This window comes from Canis lupus, chromosome 31 (assembly GCF_011100685.1).
Source record: "Canis lupus familiaris isolate Mischka breed German Shepherd chromosome 31, alternate assembly UU_Cfam_GSD_1.0, whole genome shotgun sequence".
In the NCBI taxonomy this organism is placed as follows: domain Eukaryota; kingdom Metazoa; phylum Chordata; class Mammalia; order Carnivora; family Canidae; genus Canis; species Canis lupus.
In genome coordinates, this window is record NC_049252.1 from 38372474 (window position 1) to 38399513 (window position 27040).

At 49.5% G+C, this 27040-nt stretch overlaps 1 protein-coding gene across 7 annotated transcripts in view; it reads right to left on the reverse strand.

Annotated features, from left to right (window-relative positions):
* Window positions 1-886: 886 nt before the first annotated feature.
* The window catches only part of UBE2G2 (ubiquitin conjugating enzyme E2 G2), a 37312-nt gene continuing 11158 nt past the window's right edge, over window positions 887-27040 (reverse strand). For 3 of the 7 annotated variants that reach the window (XM_038581638.1, XM_038581643.1, XM_038581640.1), the window contains exons 2-6: window positions 19046-19081; window positions 18910-18955; window positions 8137-8255; window positions 4354-4494; window positions 1365-1589 (exon numbers count right to left, since the gene is read on the reverse strand). In XM_038581638.1, the coding sequence (XP_038437566.1) occupies window positions 1477-1589; window positions 4354-4494; window positions 8137-8255; window positions 18910-18955; window positions 19046-19081 (455 nt within the window). In that variant the 3' untranslated portion in view covers window positions 1365-1476. Of the gene's footprint in view, window positions 1590-4353; window positions 4495-8136; window positions 8256-16999; window positions 17025-18909; window positions 18956-19045; window positions 19082-23413; window positions 23589-27040 lie in introns of those variants that run through there. The other 4 variants (XM_038581639.1, XM_038581637.1, XM_038581642.1 and 1 more) reach the window with 4 other exon arrangements.

Here is a 27040-nt window from a genome sequence, read left to right on the forward strand (position 1 = left end):
CCGCCGGTCTGTCCTCACCACGTGCCCCGCCAACCTCTCCTTCCCTCCGGGTGGAGAGGCCCACAAATACTATCCGGGTGCAAAACCTCTCGTCTCCTGATGCCCTTCCAAATACAGGTTCTTGTACTGAATGTCAAATCTGAAATGGTCCCCCCCCCCCAGAAGAATCTGGTTTCCTCACAGAAGCCCAGCGTGGATGGGCCCCTTCCGCCAGTATTTGTCAACACTGAGAAACAAGGTCAGGTTTCAGCAGGACGGGACCCCTGCGTACGAGGGAGGGAAGGGATGACGTCGAGTGTAGCCTACTGAATGTCTTACAGACAGACGGTCCCTTATTTCAAAAAATAGAAATTCCCATTTAAACCTAGCCTGTCTGGAACAGGCCAAATATTTGACTCTGCATGCAACAGATCTGGTATTGCTTATAGCGGATCCCCTGGCGCTGGCGGGCTTCGGGGCTGCAGCGAGGTCACAGACCACAACTCAGTGCCCCACCTCCGCCCGGGGGTCCTGGGGTCCGGAGACCCCCTCCCCACGCCATGCTGTGCCAAGGTCGGGGATAAGGCACGCCTCTGCGCTCTGCTCTCATTAAGGCTGTACGTTCCCTTCCGACACCAAAGCTGCAAGAACAATTCTGTCTCAGTAGTTACTGTTCCTGCTGCCACCACAGGGTACGGAACCTCTGAGCTCCCAGGGTCTGGATGGAAAAGAAACTCCTACGGATCCAGAAGAAACGACAACTTCCAGTCTCGCGTGTTCCTGCCCTAGTGACGTGCGAGTCAATTAGGACATCACTGTAAATCTTGGCTGAACGTGACCGGGAAGAAAGTCAGTCTTTATACCCAGCAGTAAACCTCTCTTTCTCATGCATCCCATTTCTCATTAATCCATATTTTTAAAAAGCATTTATTTCCTGAAAACTCCTATAGTTTGTGATACACAACAAACAAAACAAACAAGACGTAACGAGATTATAAGGAGAACACGTATGAAGTACTATAAAGCACGGGAACGAAGCTGCGTCCCCCTCCTGGACACACAGGAACGGGGCCCCTGCAGAGCCGTCCCGCCCCCCTCTGCTTTGGCTGCGCGGCCGCTTCTTCAGAAGGAGCATTACTGGTTCTAGCCCCCTGGAGTGCGGCGCACACACGCCCTCACAACCGCGACCAAAGGGAAGCCGCTGACCGTGGGCGCTCCGCTCCGGCAGGGAGAGGAGGCGGGGACGGCTCTCACCATCTACCCGAACCGCCTTGCCAGGAATACGGTAAAACTGCATCCAGCTGTCATCCTACATGAATCATAATTTCAGAAGAGAAGCCTGTTTGGAGCGGGAAAGGTAGGGAAAAAAACAGATGCTGTGGTTCTGCAAGCTTGCCTTTTTTGGTACCAGCACAGAGTGTCACTGTCACTAGGTGTTCAGCAGAGAAACACTGGCCACGGCTGGGCGCCGTGTCTGCGTGTGCGCCAGGGTGGGCCTCAGAGCCCCAGGGACTTCTGTGCCAGCTGCCTGGCGACCCTGCAGAACTGCTCCCGGTCATCCCGCCACATTTTGGAAGCATCCACGTTAGCGCCACTTTCATCGTTGGGCTCTGAAAGAGAAGGAGACGCGCTCAGTGTGAAAAGGGCTCTGGAAGGCAGGGGCCTGGCGAGGTCTTCCATTCCACTGAAAAACCCCGTGCGTCGGTCGTCCCGGAGCTGCGCCCCAGAAGCAAGTGAGCACCACTGGTGTGTGACACCTGCGGAAGGAAGTCCACTCTATCAGAGACAGACAGGAGCCTGCCTGAGGGAGGGGGGCTGAGAAGCCACGTGATGTCAGGGACACGCGCACGAGGCACAAAGACCCACCTCGTGATCCTCACCTCTCGAATGTCTCAAAGAGCCAACCTGCGTCATGTGTCTTGCTCTAGAAACACCGGGCCCCCACCAGACAGTGGGCTACAGACGCCCCCAGCTCCGGCCAGAGGACATGAGGTCAGTGTCAGGCCTGGTGGACACCTGACCCCAGCAGGTGCTACAGACAGACCAGGACACACGCAGACAGGCAGCCGGGGCCTGCGGGGCCGGGAGCTGGAACACGGCCCTGTGAAGCGCTGGGTCAGAGCAGAAAAGGCAGCCCAGAGCCCAGCACGGCTGCCCGCACCACCCCAGCCGTTCCCTCACCCCCGGCTGCGCTTGCCTCCGCGGCCACCGGGTCTCCGTTCCTCCCGTTATTCCACAACCGTTCCTCACCAGGTCGTGTGCGTGAGGCCTAGTGCAGGGCACCGGGTGTGCAGAGGACACGGTGATACCGCCCATACACACCATGAACATCCACACCTGTATCCTTCCAAACTCAGTGCTACAAGGGAGGTGGAGGACTGGGCGGTCTGCAGGCCCCGAGAGGGGGTGTGCTCCGGGGACCCTGGCCAGGCCTGCCACAGGGAGCATGCAAGCGCGGAGCGAGCCAGCCCCACCCCCACCCAGCACCTGTGACAGCCCCACTCCCCAGACCCAGACGGCTCACAGCCTCCTAAAGCCAGGACAGAGGGCGCCAGTGGGCGGCAGGGCACGGCCGAGCTGGGTGTGGTGACATGGCTGGAAGGTAGCTCAGAGCACAGGAAACGTACTCAGGGAGTGTGTGAGGAATACATTAAAACCTTTTATTTTTTTTAAAGCAAGCTCCATACCCAGAGAGGAGAGCGCCACACCGGGCTTGAACTCACGACCCTGAGACGGAGACCTGAGCTGAGATCGCGACTTGGATGCTGGGACGCCCAAGTGGCTCCGTAGGGGAGCATCTGCCTTTGACTCAGGGCGTGACCCCGGGATCCTGGGAGCGAGTCCCCCATCGGCGTCCCCGCAGGGAGCCTGCTTCTCCCTCTGCCTGTGTCTCTGCCTCTCTCATAAATAAATAAATCTTTAAAAAAAGATTCTTTAAAAAAAAAAAAAAGGTTGGATGTTCCATCGATGGAGCCGCCCAGGCACCCCTACATTGAAACCTTTTAGGAATCTGCTTGGGACTCTGCCTCTCTCCACTCTCTAAAATAAGTAAATAAATCTTTAAAAATACAAAAAATAAATAAAAATTTCTAATAAAAGAATTTATAGCAAAAACGTTGGTCATGGTATGATTTACAGCCGACATGTGAAGGCAGCGGAACCAGCCGGGCACAGTCTGGGGGGCCCACACACCGTGAGCATCCACACCCTCACTTGACGCACTCAGTGCCTGGAGAGCTGAGTGCCTCCAACCTCGAACATGTGCACGCACGGCGGTCCTTGACATCGCGGGACACCAGGAGCCCACGGGGACTCCCGGGCCTCCTCCTCTGGGCCTCCCACAGCACGATCGGCCTCCTCCAACTCTCCCTCGTTTCATTTCTTCCGTGTTTTCTAGATCGTTCCTCCCTAGGCTCCTGTGAGGAGCCCTCTCCTTCCACATGCCCTTTCTCATCCTGTCTGCCCTGCCCCTCACCACCGTCCTATGCAGACATTACCTCGCACCCTCACCTCCATGAGCAGCTCTTGAGGGTGGACAGCCCCCGAGGATGGACATTCCCACTCCTGCGCCTCTGGATTCCTGTCCCCAGAGATAGCAGCCCTCTACCCAGGCACTGAGGTCGGAAACCCGGGAGCCACCCTGCACATCGGTGAGCCCGAGTCTCCCAAGCACAGCCCTCCTCGCGGCCCGCGGCCACCCTCCCGCTGGAAATCCTTTCCTCCCAGGCCAACAGGCACATGGCTGCAGGGCCTGGCATCCCCACGGGGGCTCGGGCCCCAGGTGAGCACACTTCTGCAGGGCTCCCCTGCCCCCGGTTGGGCCCGAGCCAGAACCAGTGCTGGCAGGACTCCCACGAGAGCCAGATGCCTCACCCCAAATGCCTCTTGCTCCCCCTTACCTTGTTATCTCCTCCATGCTCTAAACTCATCCCAAACAAACCCGCCCGACAGCCCCTGTGTCTCTCCATCTCAGGATGTACGGGTGACAGGCAACCACGGGTGGATGTGGAAAGTCCCTTCAGAAAGCAGGCCTTAAAGTTGGGGTCTAGGGCACCCTGAGCCTTGAAACTCCAGGACCCAGCGTCTGCGACACAGCAGGTGCCCCAATCAACACCCACGCCACGGTCGCTATGCCTGAGGCCTGGAGCCCGGTTAATTGTGGTCAACATACAACACATACAACACGAAGCTGTAATTATGAAGTGTGCTTACACTTGGAAAAGCACATACAAACAATTCAACGAGAAAGCAGCAAACAGCGTATGTAAATAAACCACGACCAGAAATGAATTATGAAGAACCACAGGAGGACGGAGACGCAGCCACTGTGCTGCCTGCCTGCCGCGGCACGGCCCGGCGGCCTCGGGACATTACCTGCCAGCATGCTCACCACCGACAGCAGGATCTTCTCCACGCTCTGCACGGGGCTCCACCTCTCGGCGCTGCTCTCGTAGCCCATGGGGTCGTCGCCCGGGGCGTGAAGGATGGAAATGCAGACTCTGCCATCGGGGTAGACTGCAGGGTTCAGAACACAGCAGGTGAGCCCAGGGAACGAGTCCGGGGGCCCCACGCTGGGCCGGGCCCACCACGGGAAGGGGGTAAACGGTGCAGACACGGAAAGCAAGCTGTTTGCATGGCTGGAGCAGAGCCCGAGGCCACACGGCCAGGTGCGCCACTCGCTCACTGACCGGGCTCTAGGCCCATCTGTCTGGTCCCAGGCACCCCAGATGGTTCTACCTTCACAGGGATTTTATTTTTTTTTACATACTATACCTAAAGGCACTAAATAAAATGGTTACCTGACAGTGAAATATTTCAGCAAAATAACTCATAAGTACTAAGATCACTCAAAATAATTTCCACAATGGTTTCTGAGATTTTCCTAATTCCACCATGAAAACCTGGAACTGGACTGTGCAACTACATCCACAGCGCCAGGAAGAAGGCAACAGGGATGATTTAAACATCAAGGAGGAAGGTGCCCTGACTTTCCCGGGGACAGCCGGCCCCCCGTGCCTCTGGAGGTCGGCCGTGTCCAATCTAACCCATCCCAGCACGCAGCATCAGGAACCAGACCCCCGCGGTATGGGTAGAGAAAAATGCGTTTCAATTCGCGGTGTGCGCTCAGTCCTGTTGGGGACACAGCAGCACCGGTCACTTCTCTTTTACACAGGCAGATCCTCAGATGGTTCTGTGTGTGCTAAGGACAGACTCAACTATAAAACTGTAAGACCAGTGAGCTACAATGATAGAAACAATCGACAATTTATTTATTTATTTATTTATTTATTTTTTTTAACAATCGACAATTTAGAATAAATTTACGTTAATTCCCCTTCACTCATGAGCTCAGAACCCCACGACCACTGAGGAAGCTGAGTGGCTCTACGGGCCTCTCTGGTGTCCCGTTCCTTGTTCTTCCGTCCACCCCATCCAGCAGTTTCTGCTCTCTGGCTACCCAGAACCTGTGCGACTTCTTGCAAAAGGAACATGTGTGAGTCTGTCGTGGACGGCAGGACGCCCGAGGGGCCTGGGCACCCTTGGCTTGCACAGTCTCTCTGCCATGAGGGTTCCAACTTCGGCGGCACCCGAGGAACACAGAGAAGCAGCTGTAGCCCTGCCCCCTCCTGTCTCACGGGGTGGGGTGTCTCAGTTTCATGACCCAAGCCTCCCTCTAACTCCCCAGCCAACCCCTCCCTTGTCAATGCCCGAGCTTGTTTCCACGCTGCTGGCCCCTCTCTCCGCAGGCCCACCACCTTGGTGTCCGCCCTGCAATCTGTCCCCTACTCCACAGCCAGTGACCCTTAAAGACCACACTGGCCATGCTACTCCCTCCCGCTCTCCGACTCCCTCAGTGGATCTCCACTGCCCCTGGCACAAATACCAAAATCCTTCTTACTGACCAACTTGACCTGGTCCATCCCCTTTGCTCCTTACATGGGGCCTTTGCATGTGCTAGACCCTCCCCACCTCACAGATCACTGGGTGACTCCTACTGCTCTTCCTGCAGACCCTGAGCTCAACCACCACCTCCAAAGGGCACCCCCCTGGCCTCCCGGTATGGTTTTACATTTATCTGTGTTTTCTCATCCACATCTATCCCTGCCTCAGACTGGGAGCTCCTGATGGTCCAAGCCCCTACCTTTTATTATCTGTTCACCCTTTATCCAGCAAGTCTCTGCAAATATGAATTATTTTTAAGTATTTATGGATTGACCGATTTTTATGATATTGCTGAGCCTACTAAGTAGTTCTCAAAAATAATTTTTACAAAATAAAAATAACATATCCACTTACAATAAGGCCAAATTTCAAAGCTACTTGTATCAATTATTTTAACATGAAAAACGTCATTGTTCTTCTGGGTACACGATCAAATCATCAGTTTGCGACCACACAGGTCTCTGACAGCATGTCACAGGCACTATTCTCAAGAATGTGCTTATCTTCGATACAATCTCATTATTTTGTAATTGCCTGCAATCCTCTTTATAGTCACATTTTACAATCAATTTAAAATTGTTAACTTTTTCAATTAACTCTATCGTAACAGATTTTTAAACTCTGCCTGAAAGAAAATCCTAAACACAGGCCAGTCATCCCAGTATGATGGACGCCCACACGCTCGCACCACCCAACCTCGACCGCCGCCACCTCACGGCCAGCCTTCTCGAGAGGAGGGTTTCTGAGCACCTACCGTGCATACGTAACTGCGTTCAAAACGGTCCCCCTGAGGAGCAAACTGCTCACACGTAACATCAGCGGGACACAAGAAGTTCCAAACGAGGGTTTGGACAGCAAGTCCAACAGGGGAGCAGGGGAGCATCTCCCCAGCTGGGCAATCCTGTGACCCTATGCAGGGGGAAGGGGGCAGGGGTCTGGGCAGGGTCCCCTGCGTGGAGGTGCTCAGGCAGGCAGGCTACGGGAGGACTGCAGGGCGGGTGGGGTCGCTTGTAAGCCAGGGGGTGTCAAAGGCTCAGAAAATTCTATAAACGCTCTCATGGATTAAATTAGCCTTTACCTCTTTTATATGTGGAGAAGCATAGGGAAAGGAATCAGTTTCAAGTAAGAAAAAATTTCATTTCTACCAGTGTATCTTACTTTTCTTCTCCACAACCACTAAGATCATGATTTTTAGTGACAATCACCGTTTATAAAAAGGAACATTGGGATCCCTGGGTGGCGCAGCGGTTTGGCGATTGCCTTTGGCCCGGGGCCTTATCCTGGAGACCCGGGATCGAGTCCCACATCGGGCTCCCTGCATGGAGCCTGCTTCTCCCTCTGCCTGTGTCTCTGCCTCTCTGTCTCTCTCTGTGGGACTATCATGAATAAATAAAATCTTTAAAAATAATAATAAAATAAAATAAAAAAATAAAAAGGAACATTATACTAAATATGATCATTAAAGATACAACACATTTTCTTACTAATTCTCTTATCTATAATCCCCTCTTATAAAAGGAAGAAATAAACAACCACAGCCATTCAGGAATTCCAATCCCTACTACTAGACACTCTGCCAACTTAAGTCCAGTAAATTTATTTAATGACCTTTTTTCCCCTTTAAAATACATGTTTATTTTAGAAAAAAGATTTAGAGACAGAAAAAAGATCCCATTATTGAAAAAGATCACTTCCAACATTTTTGTGCTACGTTTACAGTTATATACATTACATGTGAATTTTTATCGAAAAAAGTAAATTGTAACAAGTGTGATTAAACGTAAGCTGCTTTTCAATCATTTGATATAGAACAAGTGTCATTCTGTATTATTAAATATCACTCTAGAGCATTTGAAATATCTAAGCAGCATTCTAACATATGGTCTAGTGCAGCTTAGTTAACCAATGCCCTGTGGTTGAAAACCTAGGTTGCTCTGAGTGGTCCCCACTGTTAACCACACCGCCGGAGGCTGGCGGAGGCTGGCAAAGCGCTCTACCCACCCGCTGGAAGGAGGAGCGGACAGGTCAGATGGCACTTTTCTTCATATACATTACACCGTCCTTCAACTGACGTCAACACCACCAGGACCAAGTGGCTACAGGTCAAAACACAGATAACTTGTTCCATGTCCTACATCACTGACAGCACCTGTCACCCACACGCAACCCCAAGCCTCGCCTGGTGCTATGGAAACCACTCCCCAGAGCACTTACTGTTGGGATGGAACATCTCACAGGTAAATCTCATCTTTGGGGGACTTAATGGGTAATCCAGCGGGAAGCTGAGAACGGCAGGAAAGACACCGAACTCAAAGCAGGTGTCCTCTGGGCCCCTAGGAGACAGAAACACTCAAGTCAAGTGGTTTTCCATGTCCAGCCCACTGTAGGAAGGAGCTAGGAAATTTCTACTGCTTTACAAATGCACATGAAAGGATTATGTAAAAAACAGTGATGCACTAGTACATTTTTCTGAATGGGAAAGTAACATCTCATCATCCCATCCCAATCTGGTTTAAGTCTTAGGTACAAGCACAAACATGGAATTACAGGCACAGGTTTTGCATTAATAAAGAACTAATAGCAATGTTGTGAGACCCAAGGGATTTTGTTTTTCTGTATGTGTGCTATAATTGCACTTTAAGATAAAGATATAAATTATGCACATGTTACAGCACGACTATTGGATTAAATGAAGGGGTAAGAGTTACTATTTCAAAGGCTATTTTTAATTTTTACATGTGCCTAAGAATGGTTTTGTAACCTTCAAGAAACAGATAGACAGCACACATGTGATCACTGACTACGGCTCCCGCACAAGGCCAGGCGTGCCACACGCATCCGAGCTGCCAGCCCGGCCTGCAGAGCCGTGCCACATGCCACAGCCCGTGCCAGCGCGGTCACCTGAACACACAGTCACCGGGCACCTGCATGCCCGTCTGCCCGGGCTTCCCTCCTCATCACACGGAGAGAGGCAGAAACGGACTGAACCACTTCTAAGTCCTGTCAAACTTTAAAATGTACATGTAAATCAACACTATCCTGAGCCACGTGTGAGACACAAAGGCAGCAGAGAGGAAGAGCCCCCAGCTCAGGAGGGAAAGATTCCTCCCTCACAAACCTCACTTATGAATGTGCAAGAGTCGCTGCCTGTGTAAGTCTTTGGAAAACGGAAGACTCCAAGACAGTGGCAGCTACCACCGGCTCTGCGTGAGCGGAGAGGTCCCTTTAGAAAGGCCTGTCTCTCCAAGCCATGACCAGTGTTAGCTCTACGACGCGCGGCACCAGGAGACCCAGGCCCAGCCACTGCAGGAGCAGCTCAACACGGCAGACGTGCCGCCTTCCAAAACGAATACAAGGTAAGGCACAGGAAAAAAAATTACCGAAGTATATTTATTACAAAACAACTTTCACTTTTTGAAAATCATTTTTTAAAGTACAAATTTGTTTCAAATCAACAAAATTATGATTCAGGGATGCCTGGGTGGCTCAGTGGTCGAGCGTCTGCCTCCGGCCTAGGGCATGACCCCGGGGGTCCTGGGATCGAGTCCTGCATCGGGCTCTCCACAGGGGGCCTGCTTCTCCCTCTGCCTGTGTCTCTGCATCTTTCTCTGTGTCTCTTGTGAATAAACAAAAAATCTTAAAAAAAAATTATGATTCGGTAATAACATAAACTTGCAAAACAATATAAACAATGTTTATCTCCACAATTAAAGGAATATAAAAACTTCAAAAAGAAACTGAACAGAGGCTTTCCTATCACTTGGTGTGGATGCTCAGGCCTTCGATGGCACCAGTGCAGTGGAGGCCAGGACTGCGCCCCGGCAGAAAGGGGGATGGGCCGCAGTAAAATAGTCAAAATGAGAACAAGGCGAGAAGTGTTTCGGGAGCCAATTTTTTTCTTCTATTTAAGAGACCGACCTTGATTCTGAAAATTGTGTCCTTGCTACTTTGGGGAAAAACCACAGTGAATAGCTACTCTGTGTTGGAGGGGTGAGTGTCACAACACCGCCCGGAGCCTTGGCATGAAACCAGGACAGGGAAAGCCACATGAAGAGGTACAAGCGTGGGGCCAGGCTGACTCCGGTGCCGGGCAGGGCATCCGTCCCAGAGGAGGAGCTGCAGGCGGCACAGAGCACCAGTGCCACCACCGCCACCAGCTGGCTGCCGGACCAGGCCGTCCGAGGCCTGCTCTGCGCTTCCTGGACAGCTGTCCTGGACGCCTCTTCCTCTGCACGCAGACCCAGCACAGACTGAAGATGAGAGATTTATGATCATCCCACGCCTCTTCCAGTACAGGAGCTCCCGGCAGATGATAAATGCCACCCTGTTCATGGTCCACAGGCCCCTGATAAAAGGCGTCTGGAAGTGCTGCCCTCACGTCACTGTTAGCAAAGTCGAAGTACAGTGATGACAGGCGCAGCTGACGTCCTAAGGCGGTACAGGAGTTAGGAGCCCAACGCGGTTCAAACTGCTAACTCCGAAGGCTGGGCAAACAGGCAGTGTCTCCGAAAGCAACCCTGGCGTATGTCGGGAGTGCTTGCCAATGCCTCCGTATTCCTGGCACGGCCCCGGCAGGGGAGAACAAAAGGTCTGGGTAGTGTTCTGGAATGAGCCAAATGGTATTTGCTCAACACTCTGATAACAGTTCTTTGTTTCTCATAATAGGGCTTTCTTTAACATTAAAAAAAAAAAAATCCACTGGGTCGTCCATAGCCTGGGAAGCATGATCAAACATTTCCTCAAGTGCTCCCGCATCTTAGGTATCAAAGCTCTTTTCAAATGCCCTCGCTGGCTACTGGTGTGAACCGAGGGTTTCCTCCCTCCGAGGCCCCGAGGGCGGCCGAGCCTGCAGACTCGGGGCACCTCCGGAACCAGGACCGAGAGGCATAATCGGCGTCATCTTGGGACGAGTGTTGGTGCCACGCTCCAGACAGCCTCACCGCCCTGTCACGAAACGCCTCATCTCAAAAATAAAGGTACAAGAAGGGAAAATTACAGGAAAAACAAAGTACAAGAAGGAAGGAAACAAATTTACTGAAAACAAATGTCAATTCTTCAAAGCCTGCACATCACTGTCCGTCTACTCACTGAACTCTCGGCCCGCAGAGCCCGACGGAGCCTGAGGACGGGAGCGGCTGCAGGCTGGGCGGGGACTTCCCCCCGACGGCCGAGCACCGCCCAGGGGACGCCCGGGGTCGAGAGCTGGCCACCCAGGGTCGCGCCTGCCGCAGGGCCCGAGAAGACCCAGAGAGGTGCTCAGTTAAGCGAAGCAGCGACCCTCCCCGCTGCGCCCTCGGCGTGGCTCCGGGACGGCGGCCGGGGGGCAGAGGGCGGCCTGGACGGGAGCCACCTGCCCGGCACCCGGCCGACACGTGGACACCAGGTCTCAAACCCGCCTGGGACGAGGGTCTCGGCCACGGGGACCGAGCGGGCTTACTCTCCGGTCACACCCCCGTGGCTGCGACAGAGGGGCCTGCTGCTCGGTGGCACACCCTGCCGGGGCCGGGACCCCACAGAGCACCCCGCGAGGGCCAGGAGGGCATCTGCTATCAGCACGGGCGTCACCTCCCTGCACCCGGCGCCCAGGCTCAGGGAAAGCGGCTCACCAGCATGGCACCACCCCCCACGGCCCCCCCGGCTCACTAGCACCCCCGCTTGCACGGCCCCCCCACGCTGGGGTGCTCTGGAAGGGAGAGCACTGCGGCTCTGCCCTGTGCTCCTGGCCTCGGATCCCTCCAGCTGCTGGGCTTCACCCCCCGCAGTGACAGAAGGAGCAGCATGAGGGCCCCAGGCCCCTCTGGGTGGGGGCGCCGGGAACCCACAGCCCCGCAGGAAAGGCGGCTCGGGCTCTAGGAGGCGAGGAGCAGGGGGGCTCCGCTGGGACGGAGCGGGGGGCTCGGCAGATGCAGCCCGACAGTGGTTCGTGACCTTGTCTCGTCGCCCTCCGCCGCGGGAGAGCTCAGCAGGAGCAAACACAGGCTTTCTTCTGTGTCACCGGCCCGGACTGAACCTGTTCAAAAGGAGGCTGCAGGCGGTCTCTAAGGTGGGGACTCGGTGCTCCAGACACGTCTGAGAACCTGAAATCCACCGTATCCGACCTACAGTTAGAGCGGACTAAGTCAGTCTACCGTCCAGGAACTTCATAGTCCTGACAGACAACAACTCTTACGACCTAAACTGACTTGAACCAGAAAAGTCTGTTGGAAAACACTCAAATAAATGAAGTATATAAAATAAAAACAGAATACTCCCCCTCTCCACCCCCTCCAGCATCGCCTCCCCAAGGCAGAGGCAGACACAGTAAGTATGGTCACTCTCCAAGCTTGTCTCTCTGTGCATAAATTCACATTTTTGTCCCCAAAACTGGGTTTTCACAAATTAAAAATGTATCATGGCACTGCTGACAGGAATTTGAAAAGACCCAACAAAGTGGAGAGACGTGCCAGACACTCAAGACTGTGCAGACGCCCACAGTCCTCAAAGTGACCAGGGACTCCACATAATCCCCGGGGAAACCCAGCTGGCTTCTCTGCAGAAACCGACACGCTGACCCTCAAATTCAGATGGAAATGCCAAGGACCCACGAAGGGGCAAAACAATCTTGAGAAAGGAGAACAAAATGGAGGACTCACTTTCCAGTTCCAAACCGTCCTATAAAGCTACAGGAACGAGGACTGTGTGGCAGTGGGGGCAGCACAGGCCCAGATCAATGGGACCAAATTCAGAGCCCAAACATACACCCCTACATTTATGGTCAGTTGATTTTTGACAAAGGTGTCAAGGAAACTGGACAGCCACACACAAATGACGTTGGACTCCTCCTGGATGCCATATCCAAAATGGATCAAGAATGTAAAGGTAAATGTAAGAGAGCTACAAATATAAAACACAAAAGAAAATCTTTGCAACCTTGGGTTGTATGGCACCAAAGCATGATCCATAAAAGAAAAAAACTGCTAAACTGCACCTCATCTAAATTAAAAACCTTTCAGCTTCAAAAGACCCCATTAAGAAAATGAAAAAGGAGGGCAGCCCGGGTGGCTCAGTGGTTTAGCGCTGCTTTCAGCCCAGGGCGGGATCCTGGAGACCCGGGATTGAGTCCCATGTCGGGCTCCCTGCATGGAGCCTGCTGCTCCCTCTGCCTGTGTCTGTGCTTCTCTCTCTCTCTCTCTCTCTGAATAAATACATAAAAATCTTAAAAAAAAAAAAAAATGAAAATGAAAAAGGAAAGTCAGACTGCAAGAAAGTATCTGAAAATCGCGTATCTGAAAAGGGACTTGTATCCAAAATATATAAAGAATTCTTATGACTCAATAAGACGACGACGACCCAATTAAAAAATGGGCACAAGTTCTGAAGTTCACCAAAGACATATGCATGGCTAGTAAGCCTGTGGAAAGACGCTCGACATCATCAGTCATCAGGAAACCAACAGGCCCGTGCTGCTGCGAGCGGCTGTCGGGCAGCGAGGCGCTCGGCAGCCTCCCACGAGATGCGGGGACTGAGCTCCGCTACCGCCCGCTGCACCAGCCGCAACTGTCCCCTGACACCACCCGTGTCCTGAGGGGCGGGCAATGACATCACCCCAGTGACAACACTGGTCCATGCCCATTGTCCCCATTTGCTTTCCTGCTCACGGGCACGCAGCAGCTTCCCTTCCAGGCCAGATCCTGATTCTGTCTGAATTGCCGTGGCATTCCCACGCGGGACGGCACGGCGGACAAGGATGTTTCCACTACCGCAGCGAGCGCGGCAACAGACCTCCTCCTGCACAGGGCTGCTGCCAGGCCCCCGGGCCCGCGGTGGAGGAGGACAGCTCTCTCAGTGCCACGGCTTCTGTCAGCAGGCGCGGCACCGCCAGGAGACACGCGGGACGGCCTTCCGCAGGGAGCAGGCCCGGCGGAGACGGAGGCCACCTCGACCGTGACCTCTGCGTCTGGCCCCCAGGCTGAGCACCGACGGAGGGGGAGCACAGCCCGGGGCTCCTCGTACCCGTGGCTGTGACATGTGGGGGAGTAGCGAAGGGTCCCCAAGCACCGGGAGGGAAGGGAAGCTCCTCGTTTTGCCAGAGCCTCTGGCCTGGAGGGGACAGCGGCTAGGCGGTGGCTCAGGCAGGGAGATCACTAAGGCCAGCTGCTCCAAGAACGCTGGGGGAGGACAGAACCGGGCCGCACGATCCCAGAGGCCTTTGCACCTTTTCTAGCCACGACGACAGACAGCCGGCCTGCAGCACCGAGCTCCCTGTTCTTACGGAAGCCTCCAACCGTGTGCAGGCAAGGACCTCAGCTCCCCACCCACAGTCCAGGGCAACAAGGTCGCACAGGCCACAGACTCGACCTGAAGAGGCGGACTGTGATGCCACTTGTCTAAAAGGATGATGATCCCCACTGGGTGTTATTCTGTATGTTGGCAAATTGAACACCAATAAAAAATAAATTTATTATTATTACAAAAAAAAAAAAAAAAAAGGATGATGATCCCAACAAGTGAAGCGTGGCTGGCCCGAGAGCATGAGGCCATGCCGGCCATGCAGCCCCATGGCCCCCATCTCTTTGACTGATGGGAAGTCCCGGCCCTCTTCCTGGCCATACGCTCAAACTCCACCATAAGCTCAGCTGACAGCATCAGAGCTACCTTCTACTTTTTTTTTTTAACTGATTTTTAAAGTTTTTATTTAAGCGCTCTCTACACCCACATGGGGCTTGAACTCACAACCCCAAGATCAAGAGTTGCACGCTCTTCTGACTGAGCCAGCCTGGTACACCAGAGTTGCCTTCTACTTTTCATCAGGGAAGAGGCTATGGCAATTTTATTCTTTCGTTCTCCTCTTGCTCATTAATTTGCTGCATTCCCATCATACAGCCTCCACCTCGTTCTCTCGTTCTCTCGGGGAGATGTGGGGTCACCTAGGACACACCTGCATCCTCAGGCAAGAGGCACTCAGTACCTGCAGCCCAAGCACCTGAAAAGATGTTTTCCTTACAACACAGCCAAGAAGAGATGGAGGCCCCACGGGTTAGCAGTGCTACGAACGTGGCAGCTCTGTGCCTCCCAGGAAATGAGGCAAGCGTAGTCTCAGAAACACCAGTACGGAGGACACTCCGGAGACAATTAAAGAATAAAAAAGAGAGAAAGAAAACCTATCATAAGGAATAAAACTCAGCCAGCTGTCTGCCAAAATAGCAACGTGAGACCGATCAATGGGAGGACAGTTAATTCCTTAATAGACGTTTTAAGAACATTTGTAAACGGCCTCTTGTTTGTAAAAGAGCCTGGAACAGGACCAAGACCCACAGGCTCACCAAACCCCGAGGCAGGGGAACTCCATACTAATGCAAAAGCCTTCTTCAAATGTAAAAGCACTGAAAAAGCTCTTATTACTTTTTTTTAATTGAGGCATAACTGACACACAACATTACGTTTCAGGTGTACAGCGTAAGGATTCACTACCGGTAGACGCTACACAGTGATCGCCACAGTTAACCTAGTGAACATTCATTATGTACAAAGTCACAAACTTCTTGTGATGAGAACCTGTAAGGTTTACTGTCTCGAAGACTCAAATACCTACTACAACGTTACTGACCATACTAACCATGCCGTCCGTTCCTTTCCCCAGACAGATTTATTCTCTAACTGGAAGTCTGTACCTTTTGTCCTGCTTCACCCTTTTCACTCACCCCCAGCACCTCTGGCAACCATCAACCTGTTCTCTGTATGAATTTGGGGTTGTTTTTTTGTTTGTTTGTTTTTTAGATTCTACCTATAAGTGAGATCATATGGTATTTATCTTTCTCTGAATTATTTCACTTAGCATAATATCCTCAAGGTCCATCCACGTTTTCACAAATGGCAAGATTTCATTTTTTATAGGTGTTACTCGTGTGTGTGCACACGTACATGTGTATACACACTCTATCTTTTATCCATTCATCCACTGGTAGAGAGCAACTCAGGTTGCTTCCATGTCTTGGCTGCTATAAATAATGCTGCAGTGAACATAGGAGTCGCGGGTATCTTTGTGAATTGGTGTTTTCACTCTCTTTGGGGTAAATACCCAGAAGTGCAAATGCTGGGTCGTTCCTCAAGAAACTATTTTTAGCTATTGAGGAACCTCCACACTGTTCTCAGGAGCAGCTGCACCAGCTTGCATGGTGCTCGAGGGATCCCCTTTCTCCACATCCTCTCCAACACTTGTTTCTTATCTTTTTTTTTTTTTAAATATTTTATTTATTTATTCATGAGAGACAGAGAGAGAGAGGCAGAGACACAGGCAGAGGGAGAAGCAGGCTCCATGCAGGGAACCCGATGCGGAACTCGATCCCGGGACCCCAGGATCACACCCTGAGCCGAAGGCAGGCGCTAAAGCACTGAACTACCCAGGCATCCTGTGTTTCTTGTCTTTTGTGTCATATCCACGCTGACAGGTGTGAGGTGATGCCTCATTGTGGTTCAGATCTGCATTCCCCCGATGATGAGTGATGGTGAGCACCTTCCCATGTACCTATTGGCCATGTGGATGTCTTCTTTAAAAAAATGTCTATTCAGATCCTCTGCCCATTGTTTGATTGTTTATTTTTTTGCTATTGAGTTATGTGAGTTCCTTTTATATTTTGGGTACTAAGCCCTCATCAGAGCTATGAATCACAAATATTTTCTCCCAATCAGTAGGTGGCCTTTTCATTATGTCCATGATTTCCTGGGCTATGCAGAAGCTTCAGCTGACATGCTACTTGATTTCTGCTTTTGTTGCCTTTGCAACTAAGTACTAATGTGTGTTTTCAAAATATTGGTTTTAATTTTATAGTGTTCATCTAAAATTAGTAATAGTTACCCTAACAAGTTTAGTTAGCCTAACACTTTTTTAGAAACCATACAGGAAGGCTCACATGTCCCTTTAAAAGGCTTCTAAAAAAAATTTTTTTTAAATAAATAAATTTTAAAAATAAAAAATAAAAATAAATTAAAAATATAAAAAGATTTATAAAGAGCTATAAATAAATAAAAGGCTTCTAAGTCTGCTGATGGGCACAAGCAGTATCTTGCAAGATGGAAGCCCTGCCAGGGGCCCACTGACCTGTGCGCTCAAGCCTTCCAACAACCCATGTACTCTACCAGGCTGGCTGCCCAGGTGGCATGCACAGGTGGCTGCCTGAACACAGAGAGAATACATGGGGTTCAGAAAATGGAAAAAGGGGGTACAAATCAAGTTTATGTGATGGAATCTCTGCTTCCTAAAAAATAAAAGGATCTATGGCTGACACAGTGGACAATGCCATGTTCCATTAGACATAGGACACTGCTGAGCAGGACTCACCATCCCACTGTATTGCTTTCAGAGACAAAAGATACAATAGCAGTTGAGACACAAATACAGATTGTAAAGACATCCTCATGCCAAAAATATTTAAACACACAGAAAATAATGGGCATCATAGGCTCAAGCAAGTAGAGTATTACAAATTATCAGGAGACATTGTGCTTGCTGTATTTTCTCTGGATAGTATTTATTGATGATTTTTAAAATATTTTGCTTATCAAAAAAACTTCATTTTCTCATTGATTTCCATGTATTAATCTAACCTCCACAGACAACATGTAGCAGCAATCTGTTTCTGAAACTTATAAAGCATCGAGGCGCCTGGCTGGTGGCTCAGGTGGCTGAGCGTCTGCCTTCAGCTCAGGTCCTGATCCTAGGGTCCTGGGATGGAGCCCTAGGTCTGGCTCTCTGCTCAGTGGGGAGTCTGCTTCTCCCTCTCCCTCTGCCTCTGCCTCCCCCCAGCTCCTGCTCTCTCTCTCAAGTGAATAAATAAAACCTTTTTCAACATAAAAATTAAAACACATAAAGCATTAAGAACTAATGAGATGTAGGCACTGGGCAGATTCACAAAGTGTGATGATGTCTGAAGTGCACGCTTGCCCTGGCCCCTCCCATACAGTGTTTCTCAAGCCAACAAAAATCCAATCCCAACACCTGCCAAATGATTGAACCATCGATTTTACTAATGAAAAAAGTGGGAGACTGGGGATAAATTTCAACTTAATATATTTTAACTAACCACATTTTGTTAAAAATATAGTAAGTCTACAGATGGCCAAAAACTGCACATCTAAAGTACAAGGAAGGCAAACAAAGAGCCTAGCTCATAGGACCATAGAACACTCTAGAATCAGGGGTCCATCTTGGCCCCTTCTAAGTAACATCACTAAAGTGCAGTATGAAATCCACTCCTGGGCAGCCCTGGTGGCGCAGCGGTTTAGTGCCGCCTGCAGCCCAAGGTGTGATAATGGAGACCTGGGATCGAGTCCCACGTCGGGCTCCCTGCATGGAGCCTGCTTCTCCCTCTGCCTGTCTCTGCCTCTCTCTCTCTCTGTCTCTCATGAATAAATAAATAAAATATTAAAAAAAAAAAAAAAAGAAATCCACTCCTGATCTTTGTACAACAGGGCCAGAAACCACACTAAGCCTCAGATCTAAGCCACATTCTGGGGTCAGGGGCAATGGGAGGCCAGATGAGGTGCCCAGAGAAAGAAGCAGCAGCAGAGGAGAAGCTCCACAGAAGGGAGGGGAGGGGTGGGGAAAGTGCACATGGGGCGCAGGGCTGGAGGCTCACCCGCCAAACACACCCTCCCACATCCCAGCCCCTCGTCCTAAGGGGCCTTTCCTCCTTAAAGCTTTGAGCTCTTAGGGACTTCCTGAAGTCAAAACCCCCGACACTGTCTGAAGCTCACCCTGCACAGCCACACAACATTCAAAACTTAATACTGTAAAACTCTACAAAAATGAAATCGAGTAAACCTTTGACAGGCTCTAAGGAAACATTTCTCAGGATACACATCTGTGCTCTTTTCTGCTCTCAGACTAGCAGACTAAATTCAAGAGATGAGCAAAGTCTTTTTTCTAAATGGACACTTCTGATCACAGCCCGCTGCTAAACAGCCTCAAAGGTCTGAAGTCCAAAAACTAGTTACACATAACTAACTTACATGATCAGTGCCTCCCACTCAAAAAAGTTCTCTTCATTCATGGGGCCTGCAGGGGGGAAAAAAATCCACAATTAACTTGGAAGGCAACAGTGGCGATTAGAAGTGGATTATATAGAGGTTAACTTCAGTGCCTTACCTGCCACAATTCCTTCTGGAGGATTCAGTGTTAATTCTATAAAATGAAAAAGTAAAACCATTATGAAATAGAATAAACATTAGGTTAGCATTTTAACAAAACTTTTAAAAGCATATAAAACTAAAAATTAGAGTACACATTAAAATTCTGTTTCCCCCAAAGTGCGTGCCCATCCCAGTTACATTTCTAACAAAGACTATATAAACTCTATACCAGCAAAAAGGAGGATTTTTAAGGTATAAACCCTCTTGTTTTACAAATGAAGAAACAAAAGGGCTAATTATCAGGGACACCTGGGTGGCTCAGTGGTCTTGTGGCTGTCTTTGGCTCAGGGCTCAGCGTGTGATCCTGGAGTCCCACTCCCTGCATGGAGCCTGCTTCTCCTTCTACCTGTGTCTCTGCCTCTCTCTCTGTGTCTCTCGTGAATAAATAAATAAAGTATTTTTTAAAAAAGGAGGTGGGGTAATTATCTTTCAAAAATACTCCCGCTAGTTATTTTGATTCAATTTCATAAATCAAACATAGTCTATTATTTTCCTAGTGAATGGTATTTCCCATCACTCTAAGAGGCGTCACAAGCTTTTCTGTTCATGGAGCTCAGATAGGCAGGCTGCTGGCCCCCAGGGCCACTCCACCAAATCTGTGAGCCCCCTCGTGATGCTCCACGCTGTCAGATCTGAGCACTCCGTGTAAACAAGTAGGCAGCAGCATTTGGCAGCAATTTCCAAAGGTCAGGGGCTGTTGAAAGATGAGGCCCAGCCCTGCCACTAAGAAATGCCATTTCAAGTCCTGGCCTCCTCATCTTTTATATGGAAAGCTCCAAAATGAAACCAAAGCCACACAGAAATGTGGAAAAGCAAAGAGCACAAGATGAAAACAGTCGAGGGCAAGAAGGGTGGCCACTGGGAGTGAGGAATCTGGCCACAGATGCACTTCCTGTTGGGCCCGAGTGCTGACGACATCGCCAGTCTAGTAAGAACCAAATAAACAGAAGATAAACTAAACCAAAAACTGGTTATTTGAAGGGACATAAAATTAATAAATTAATAAATCTTTGCCAAATAAACATAAGCCATAAGGCTCAGAAAAGAGGAAGTCAAACTGCCATTACGCATAGGTGCTATGCGTACAAAGTCCAGAAGAGTCAAGAGGCGTTGTAAGAAAAAGTGTTTGCCACCACTGCTGACTACGAGGTCCAGACATGTAACTGAACTGTGCTTCTATGTATGAGCAAGCTAGAAAAATCTTTAAAAGATGGCAATCGTAATGGGAAAATGTAGAAATAAGTTTTTAAAAGATGTCAGATCTGTAACATAGCAGAATTGTCAGAGCTTTAAAGACTAATCGGAGCAAGTTCATGGGTCGAACCCTCAACATTATGAAGTTGTCAACCCTCTTCAAACCAGGTCTATAGATTCCGTACAACCTCAGCCAACATCCCAACAGGACTTCTTCTTTGAGTGCGACAAGACAATTCTAAAAGATATACGAAAATGCAAACAAGTGAGCACAGCCAAGACACTCTAAGAAGAGTAAGTTGGGAACTCCACCTAGGGGTATCAAGGCTTATTACTAAGCTCTGGTGAGGCCGTGTGACAGTGAGGAAGTGGGTCAAGTGGACCAAGGGACCAGGACGGAGAGTGTCCGGAAGCAAACCTGTGCAAACAACGGGCCCCCCTCTTCTTGTTCCCTTAGTAGCCTTCCTTCTCCAGCTGCCTCTCTTTAAGAACACTGTGCGCAGACCTATAACATACAAAGCATGTGCCGACTGTATACACGGTCATAAGGCTTGGAGGCAACAGCAAGCTACTCGTAGTTAAGTTTTTGGGCAAAGCTAGACATATGTTTTTGAATGTATAGGGGTCAATGTCCCTAATCCCAACAGAGGTAAAAGGGCAGTCTTTTCCACAAATGATGCTAATATTTAAGCAGAAAAAATAAAAGTTTCTCCTCCTATACTACCAAACAAAAAAATTCAAAATCAAAATACATAAGAAAAAGGAGAAAGGGGGCATGTGAAATAATAGAAAATCTCCATCCTGGTCTCTGTCCCCAGCCCCCCAGGGCCCAGTCCGGCACTCCTTAAGCCCTCCTCACTTCCTAAGTGACCAGAGCACTCGGAGCGTCTTCTGTCCTAATGAGGTGATGCAGGTGGACTCCTGGATGGCTCCTGGGTGGGGGCTGGAGGCCAGAAAGAGCAAGAAGGACTGGAAGCTCCCAACTTTCAGGCCCCACCCCACCCCTCACCCCAGGGAGGGGGAAGGGCTGGCAATGGAGTCCATGCGTCATCTCAGGCCCCCTGGAGGAAACCCCCCGTAAACCCTAACAGGATGGGGTCCAGAGAGCTTCTGAGTGGGTACACATGTGGGGGTGCTGGGAGAGGGGTGCACGCACAGAGGGCACATACAGGTTCTATGCCCTCACCACATACCTTATCCTATGCACCTCTTCTAGGAGTATAACCACACAGAAAAGTGTGCACATGTGTGCACCAAGAGATGTGTCCAAGAATCCAGGCAGCAGAAACACTTACGATTCTAGGAAGCCACCAACGTGCTGCCGTGCAGAGCAACTCAGAACAAATTATTAATGACCCCCCTAGGAATCCACCTCTGGAAGAAAAAGGGGAAATGAAATACCTCTGGATGCAATTAGGCAGTTTGGTACTGTAACACTTCACATTCTCCCTAAAGAGACAGAGAAAGCAGACGTATACCAAGGATAACAGCGTGAAGCAAGAGCAGCATGAGAACTCATCGAAGTCACGGATGGGAGATTCCCGGGTGGCTCAGCGGTTTAGCACCTGCCTATAGCCCAGGGCGTGAGCCTGGCTGGAGCCCGGGGATCGAGTCCCAAATCGGGCTCCCCGCATGGAGCCTGCTTCTCCCTCTGCCTGTGTCTGTGTCTCTGCCTCTCTCTCTCTCGCTCTCTCAGTCTCATGAATAAATAAAATCTTAAAAAAAAAAAATCATTGATGAAATGTCGCAGTGAATCTAAACCTGATAAACACAGCACAATTTAAATACTTCACTATTGCCATGAAAATACTGCTCCAGCAGCTGGTTGGAAAGCCCGTGTTCTCTCTTTTGCTACATAATTTTATGTACTGAAAAGTACATAGTGACAATTCTTCTTGGCCCTCTGGAGCTTTGAGGAGCAGTACAAAGCCTCGGGCAGTGGTCTGAGCCAATAGGACTACAAGTGGCCAACCGTTAGCTGTCAGCTATGCTGCTGTCTGCCAAGCACTCTCTAGCCAGTGGACACGCAGGGGCTGACAGACAAGGTCCCTGCCATCAATAAACTTATGTTGTAGTGAAGGAAGACAGGCAGGAAATAAGGAAACAGATGTGAACAGAGTGTTTCGGATACCGAAGAGTACCGTGAAGAAGGTGATAGAAAGACGCAGCCCGCAGTAGGCAAGAAAGGCCCCGCCGTATTAGTCTCAGGTGTGCAACACAAGGAGCTGGTATCTGTATACTGAAATGAGCATGGTAAGTCTAGTTGACAGCCACCAACACACAGTCACAAACTGTTTTTTATGATGAGAACTTCCAAATGTACAATGCAGCATTATTAACTATAGTCGCCATGCTGTACATTACCTGCCCAGGACTTCCAGAAACTGGAAGTCTGTACCTTCTGACCACTTTTACCTACTCTGTCTACTGCTAGCCCCCACCCCCCATGGCTACCACCAACCTTGACTATCTGGAGTTGTTTCTTTCTTTCTTTTTTTTTTTTTTTTTAGATTCCTTACGTGAGAGAGATCATTTGATATTTGTCTTTCTCTGTCTTATTCCACTTAGCATAATGCTCTAAAGGTCCATCCACGTTGTCACAAATGGCAAGATTTCATTCTTTGTTAATGCTGATTTGTTAATGCTGACCCCATTGTATGTATGCAGTGAATTCATAGAGCATTATTCACACACAAAGAACAAACAAACAAAAAACACAACACCCAAATATCTATCAATAGAAGAGATCAAGAGATTGTGGTATAGTCATACGATGGAACAAAAATGCAAATAAATGATACACCGCTACATACAACATAAAGCTGTGCAAAACGGGCACCTGGGTGGCTCAATCTGAGCATCTGCCTTCGGCTCAGGTCATGATCTCAGGGTTCTGAGATCAAGTGCCACATTGGTTCCCCGCCCAGAGAGGTGTCTCCCTCTCCCTCTGCCCCTCCCCCTGCTCAGGTGCTCTCTCGCTCTTGCACAAGGTCTCAAATAATAAAATCTTTAAAAAAAAATAAAAAACAAAATAAATCTTTTAAAAACCCAGAAGTAGAGGGAATGGGCAGGTGGTTGGAGAAACCAGTCTGAAGCTCAGGGGAAAGAAACACTTGCAGTATAAACTTACGTGCACAGGGAACAGATGGAGCCGCTGAGGACTGAGGGAAGTGGCTGGAGCAGTTTTCCTAGGGAACACTTGTGGACTCAGGTGTCCCTGCCAGGTCTTCACAGTGACTGGGGCATGCTACTGCCATTTAGGGGGAAGGGACCAGGAATACTCAGCCTTCCACCCTAAATAAGTCCTACACAAGGAAAATGATCTCATTCAAATTGCCAACAGCTGCTGTTGAGAAACCCTGACCCAGGAACCAGAGCAGGTACAGGTGAGAGGGAGTCCAGAGTCCCCAGTCCAGAGAAGGCGGGGAAGGGAGGGAGCAGTGCGGGCTCGGAGAGGCACCCAGCAAACGTGTGCAGGAGGGCGGAATCCCAGGAGCACGAGCAGGAGTACCAGGAAGGCTGAGCCCCTCGGATGTGGCAATACAGACTCTCAGTCCCCTGGTGTCTCTCCAGGACAGCAGGCTGGGAGAAGGGGCCCAGGGGAACCCAGAACCCAGCTCGCCAGGCCCAACACACCTAGTCATCTGAAACGTAGTCCAGTTTTCATGTCTAAAGTCAAACCACATTATTATAAGGAAAAAAAAAAACAAACCCAAAAATTAAAGCAGAGGAGTTACAAACTGCAGGGTGGGAGGGAGTAGGGGGCCTGAAAGCAAGGCAGAGGAAAGACGGCACTTGTCCTCCCAGAACCCTGAAGGGGAGCTCACCTCCCAAACAGCTGGGAGGGGCAGGTGGTCTACACGGAGGGCCCTTGGACCTGACCCTGCCACCGCCGCCCACCCACACCCTTATTCAACAGCGACACCTGCTGTCAGCGAGGTGGCACTACAGCGACAGCGCTCCCCAGAGCGGAGGGAACCTTTCCCGCCGGCTCCTCTCTGTTTTTGTTTACAAAACACACATGCACAGAGCTTCGGGTTTACTGTAAAAGCAACCAAAAACAAACAAACAAAAAAAACCTCTAACAGGATCAGAGAAATCTGCACAAACTATGCTGCTGACTCCCTGAGAAGGTTAATTTGTTAAAAACGCTTTTTTAATACTGGTGTAAAAAATAGCCACGACACAAAATGAAATATAAACTCAACCGCTGACCCAGCAACCCTGTCCCAGAATCTACTCTAGTGACAGAAGAAAAAGATGCATGCATTAGGCTATTCATTTCAGAATTAATTGTAATAGCAAAACATTGGAAATTTCACCTGAATATCTATCAATAAGGGACCAGTCAAATAATGATGTTATCTACCAATGGAGTATTTCACTGCTACAACAAGGAAAGATGCAAACCTCTATGGAAGAGTGTACAATGAACCCCCAACACACACTAAATGGAAAAAAAAGGGGGGGGAGAAAAGCTTATAATGAGGGGCTATAAAGAGGAGATTAAGTTAAAATGAGGTTACTAAGGGCCCTGATCCAATCTGACTGGTGTTCTTGGGAGATCAGCACACAGACACACACAGGGGGTTGACCACATATATGTCATCGAGAAGAGTATATGATTTATATCATATGAGGAAATCTTAGCAATCTCATTTTCCTTAGACAAGGATTTTGTAAACATAGAAAGCATGAAATATTTTAGGAGTAAATAAATTGGACTTACAGTGAAATTAAAAACTCCTCTGCTCTTTAGAAGGGACCCTGATGGAGATTAAAAGTCAAGCCACAGCAGGTGCCATTCAAGGGATACAGAGCTTTAGTCACACAAAACAGAAAAGTTCTAAAGCTGTACTGTACAACATGCATATTGTTAAGAATACCATAATGTACACTTAAAAATTCTTAAGAGGATAAAATTATGTTTTCCTACCACAATTTTTAAAAAGGACAAGCAGGGCACCTGGGCGGCTCTGTCAGTTAAGTGTCTGCCTTCGGCACAGGTCATGATCCTGGGGTCCTGGGATTGAGTCCTGAGATGGGGCTCCCTGCGATAGGGGTAATCTGCTTCTCCCTCTCCCCTGCCCCCCAACTCCTGCTCTCTTGCACTTACTCTCTCTGAAAGAAATAAAATCTGGGATCCCTGGGTGGCGCAGCGGTTTAGCGCCTGCCTTTGGCCCAGGGCGCGATCCTGGAGACCCGGGATCGAATCCCACGTCGGCCTCCCGGTGCATGGGGCCTGCTTCTCCCTCTGCCTGTGTCTCTGCCTCTCTCTCTCTCTCACTGTGTGCCTCTCATAAATAAATAAAAATTAAAAAAAAATAAAATCTTAAAAACAAAAAAGGCAAGCCATAGTTTATAGGACAATATTTACAAAATATCCAACAAAAGACTAGCAGCTACATCATATAAAGTGTTACAACTTACTAAGAAAACAATACACATTAAAAATAGCAAAAGACTTGACACTTAGGATGGCATGTGAATATACAAAACACAGCAGCACTCCAACTTTTAAGATACCCATGGATAGACAAGCCCCCAGAACACTTAACTTTAAAATTCCATGGGACTCACATCCTGAGGCCCACAAGACCAGGAGCAACCTACAAGACCTCCCCTTAAAGGGCTTGCACACTGGGACTCATCCACCCTAGGGCCCAGCTCAGAGGCAGCCCGCGGATTGTACCAGACTTAAGTGAAGGAGGCTCACCTGCTTGTATCAGAGGGCCAGCCTGAGAGCAAGAGCCTACTGGAACACTCTTCTCTGTGGACGGAGACTGGGGCGCCACCTTCACCCTCTGTCTTTGCTGTGCTCCAGGGCTCCAGCATTTCCCTGAAGGGAGCTTTTACGTGTGTATCTAGTGCCCTGATTTCTATGGCTGTCACTGGTAGGACACCTCTTGATCACCCAGCTCTGGAGGCCAGGGAAGCTTGAGTTCCTGGTCCCATGAAACTGCAATTATCAGTGTCACACAGAAAGGAGCTCACACTCGTCGGGTGCCCCAAATTTTATGACTGTTGCCAGGGGACATCTCCACATCACCTGACTCTGGCTACCAGCTGGATTTATGTTGTGGGTCCCAGAGGACTCTAACCAATGGAGAAAGAGTTCTTAAACAGCTACCACCCCAAGGGAAAGCAGGAAGCCACAGATTCAGAAGCCTGGTCTTTCTGTGCAGGAGGGCCTTGCCCTGGGCATGGAGTCTGTGTGAGATTCTCTTCCTCCCTCTCCCTATGTCCCCCTCCTCTCTCTCTCTCTCTCTCTCTCTTAAACAACAGTGAAGACTACAATAGCTGACCTGAAATATAGACTAGATGAAGCAGAAGAAAGGATCAGTCAGCTTGAAGTCAAGGCAGTGGAACTCAGTCAATCAGAAAAGCAAAAAGAAAAAAAGAATTTAAAAAGCAAAAATAGCTTAGAGGCTTATAGAACAGGAAACAGACTAATATTTGGATCGTGGGGCTTCCAGAAATCTTGAAGAAGTAATGGCTGAAAATTTCCCTAAGCTCAGGAAGGAAATAGACATTCAGATCAGAAGAACCTAGAGAGACTCACACCAAGACACATTATAATTATATGTCAAAAATTAAAGACCAGGAAAGAATTTTAAAAGCAGCAAGAGATGGGGTGGGGCAGAGGGGAAGGAAGATAAAAATAAATAAAGGCAGCAAGAGAAAAACAACTTATTACATATGAGGAAACTCCCCTAAGTCTATTGGCAGATTTTTCAGTAGAAATTTGCAGGCCAGA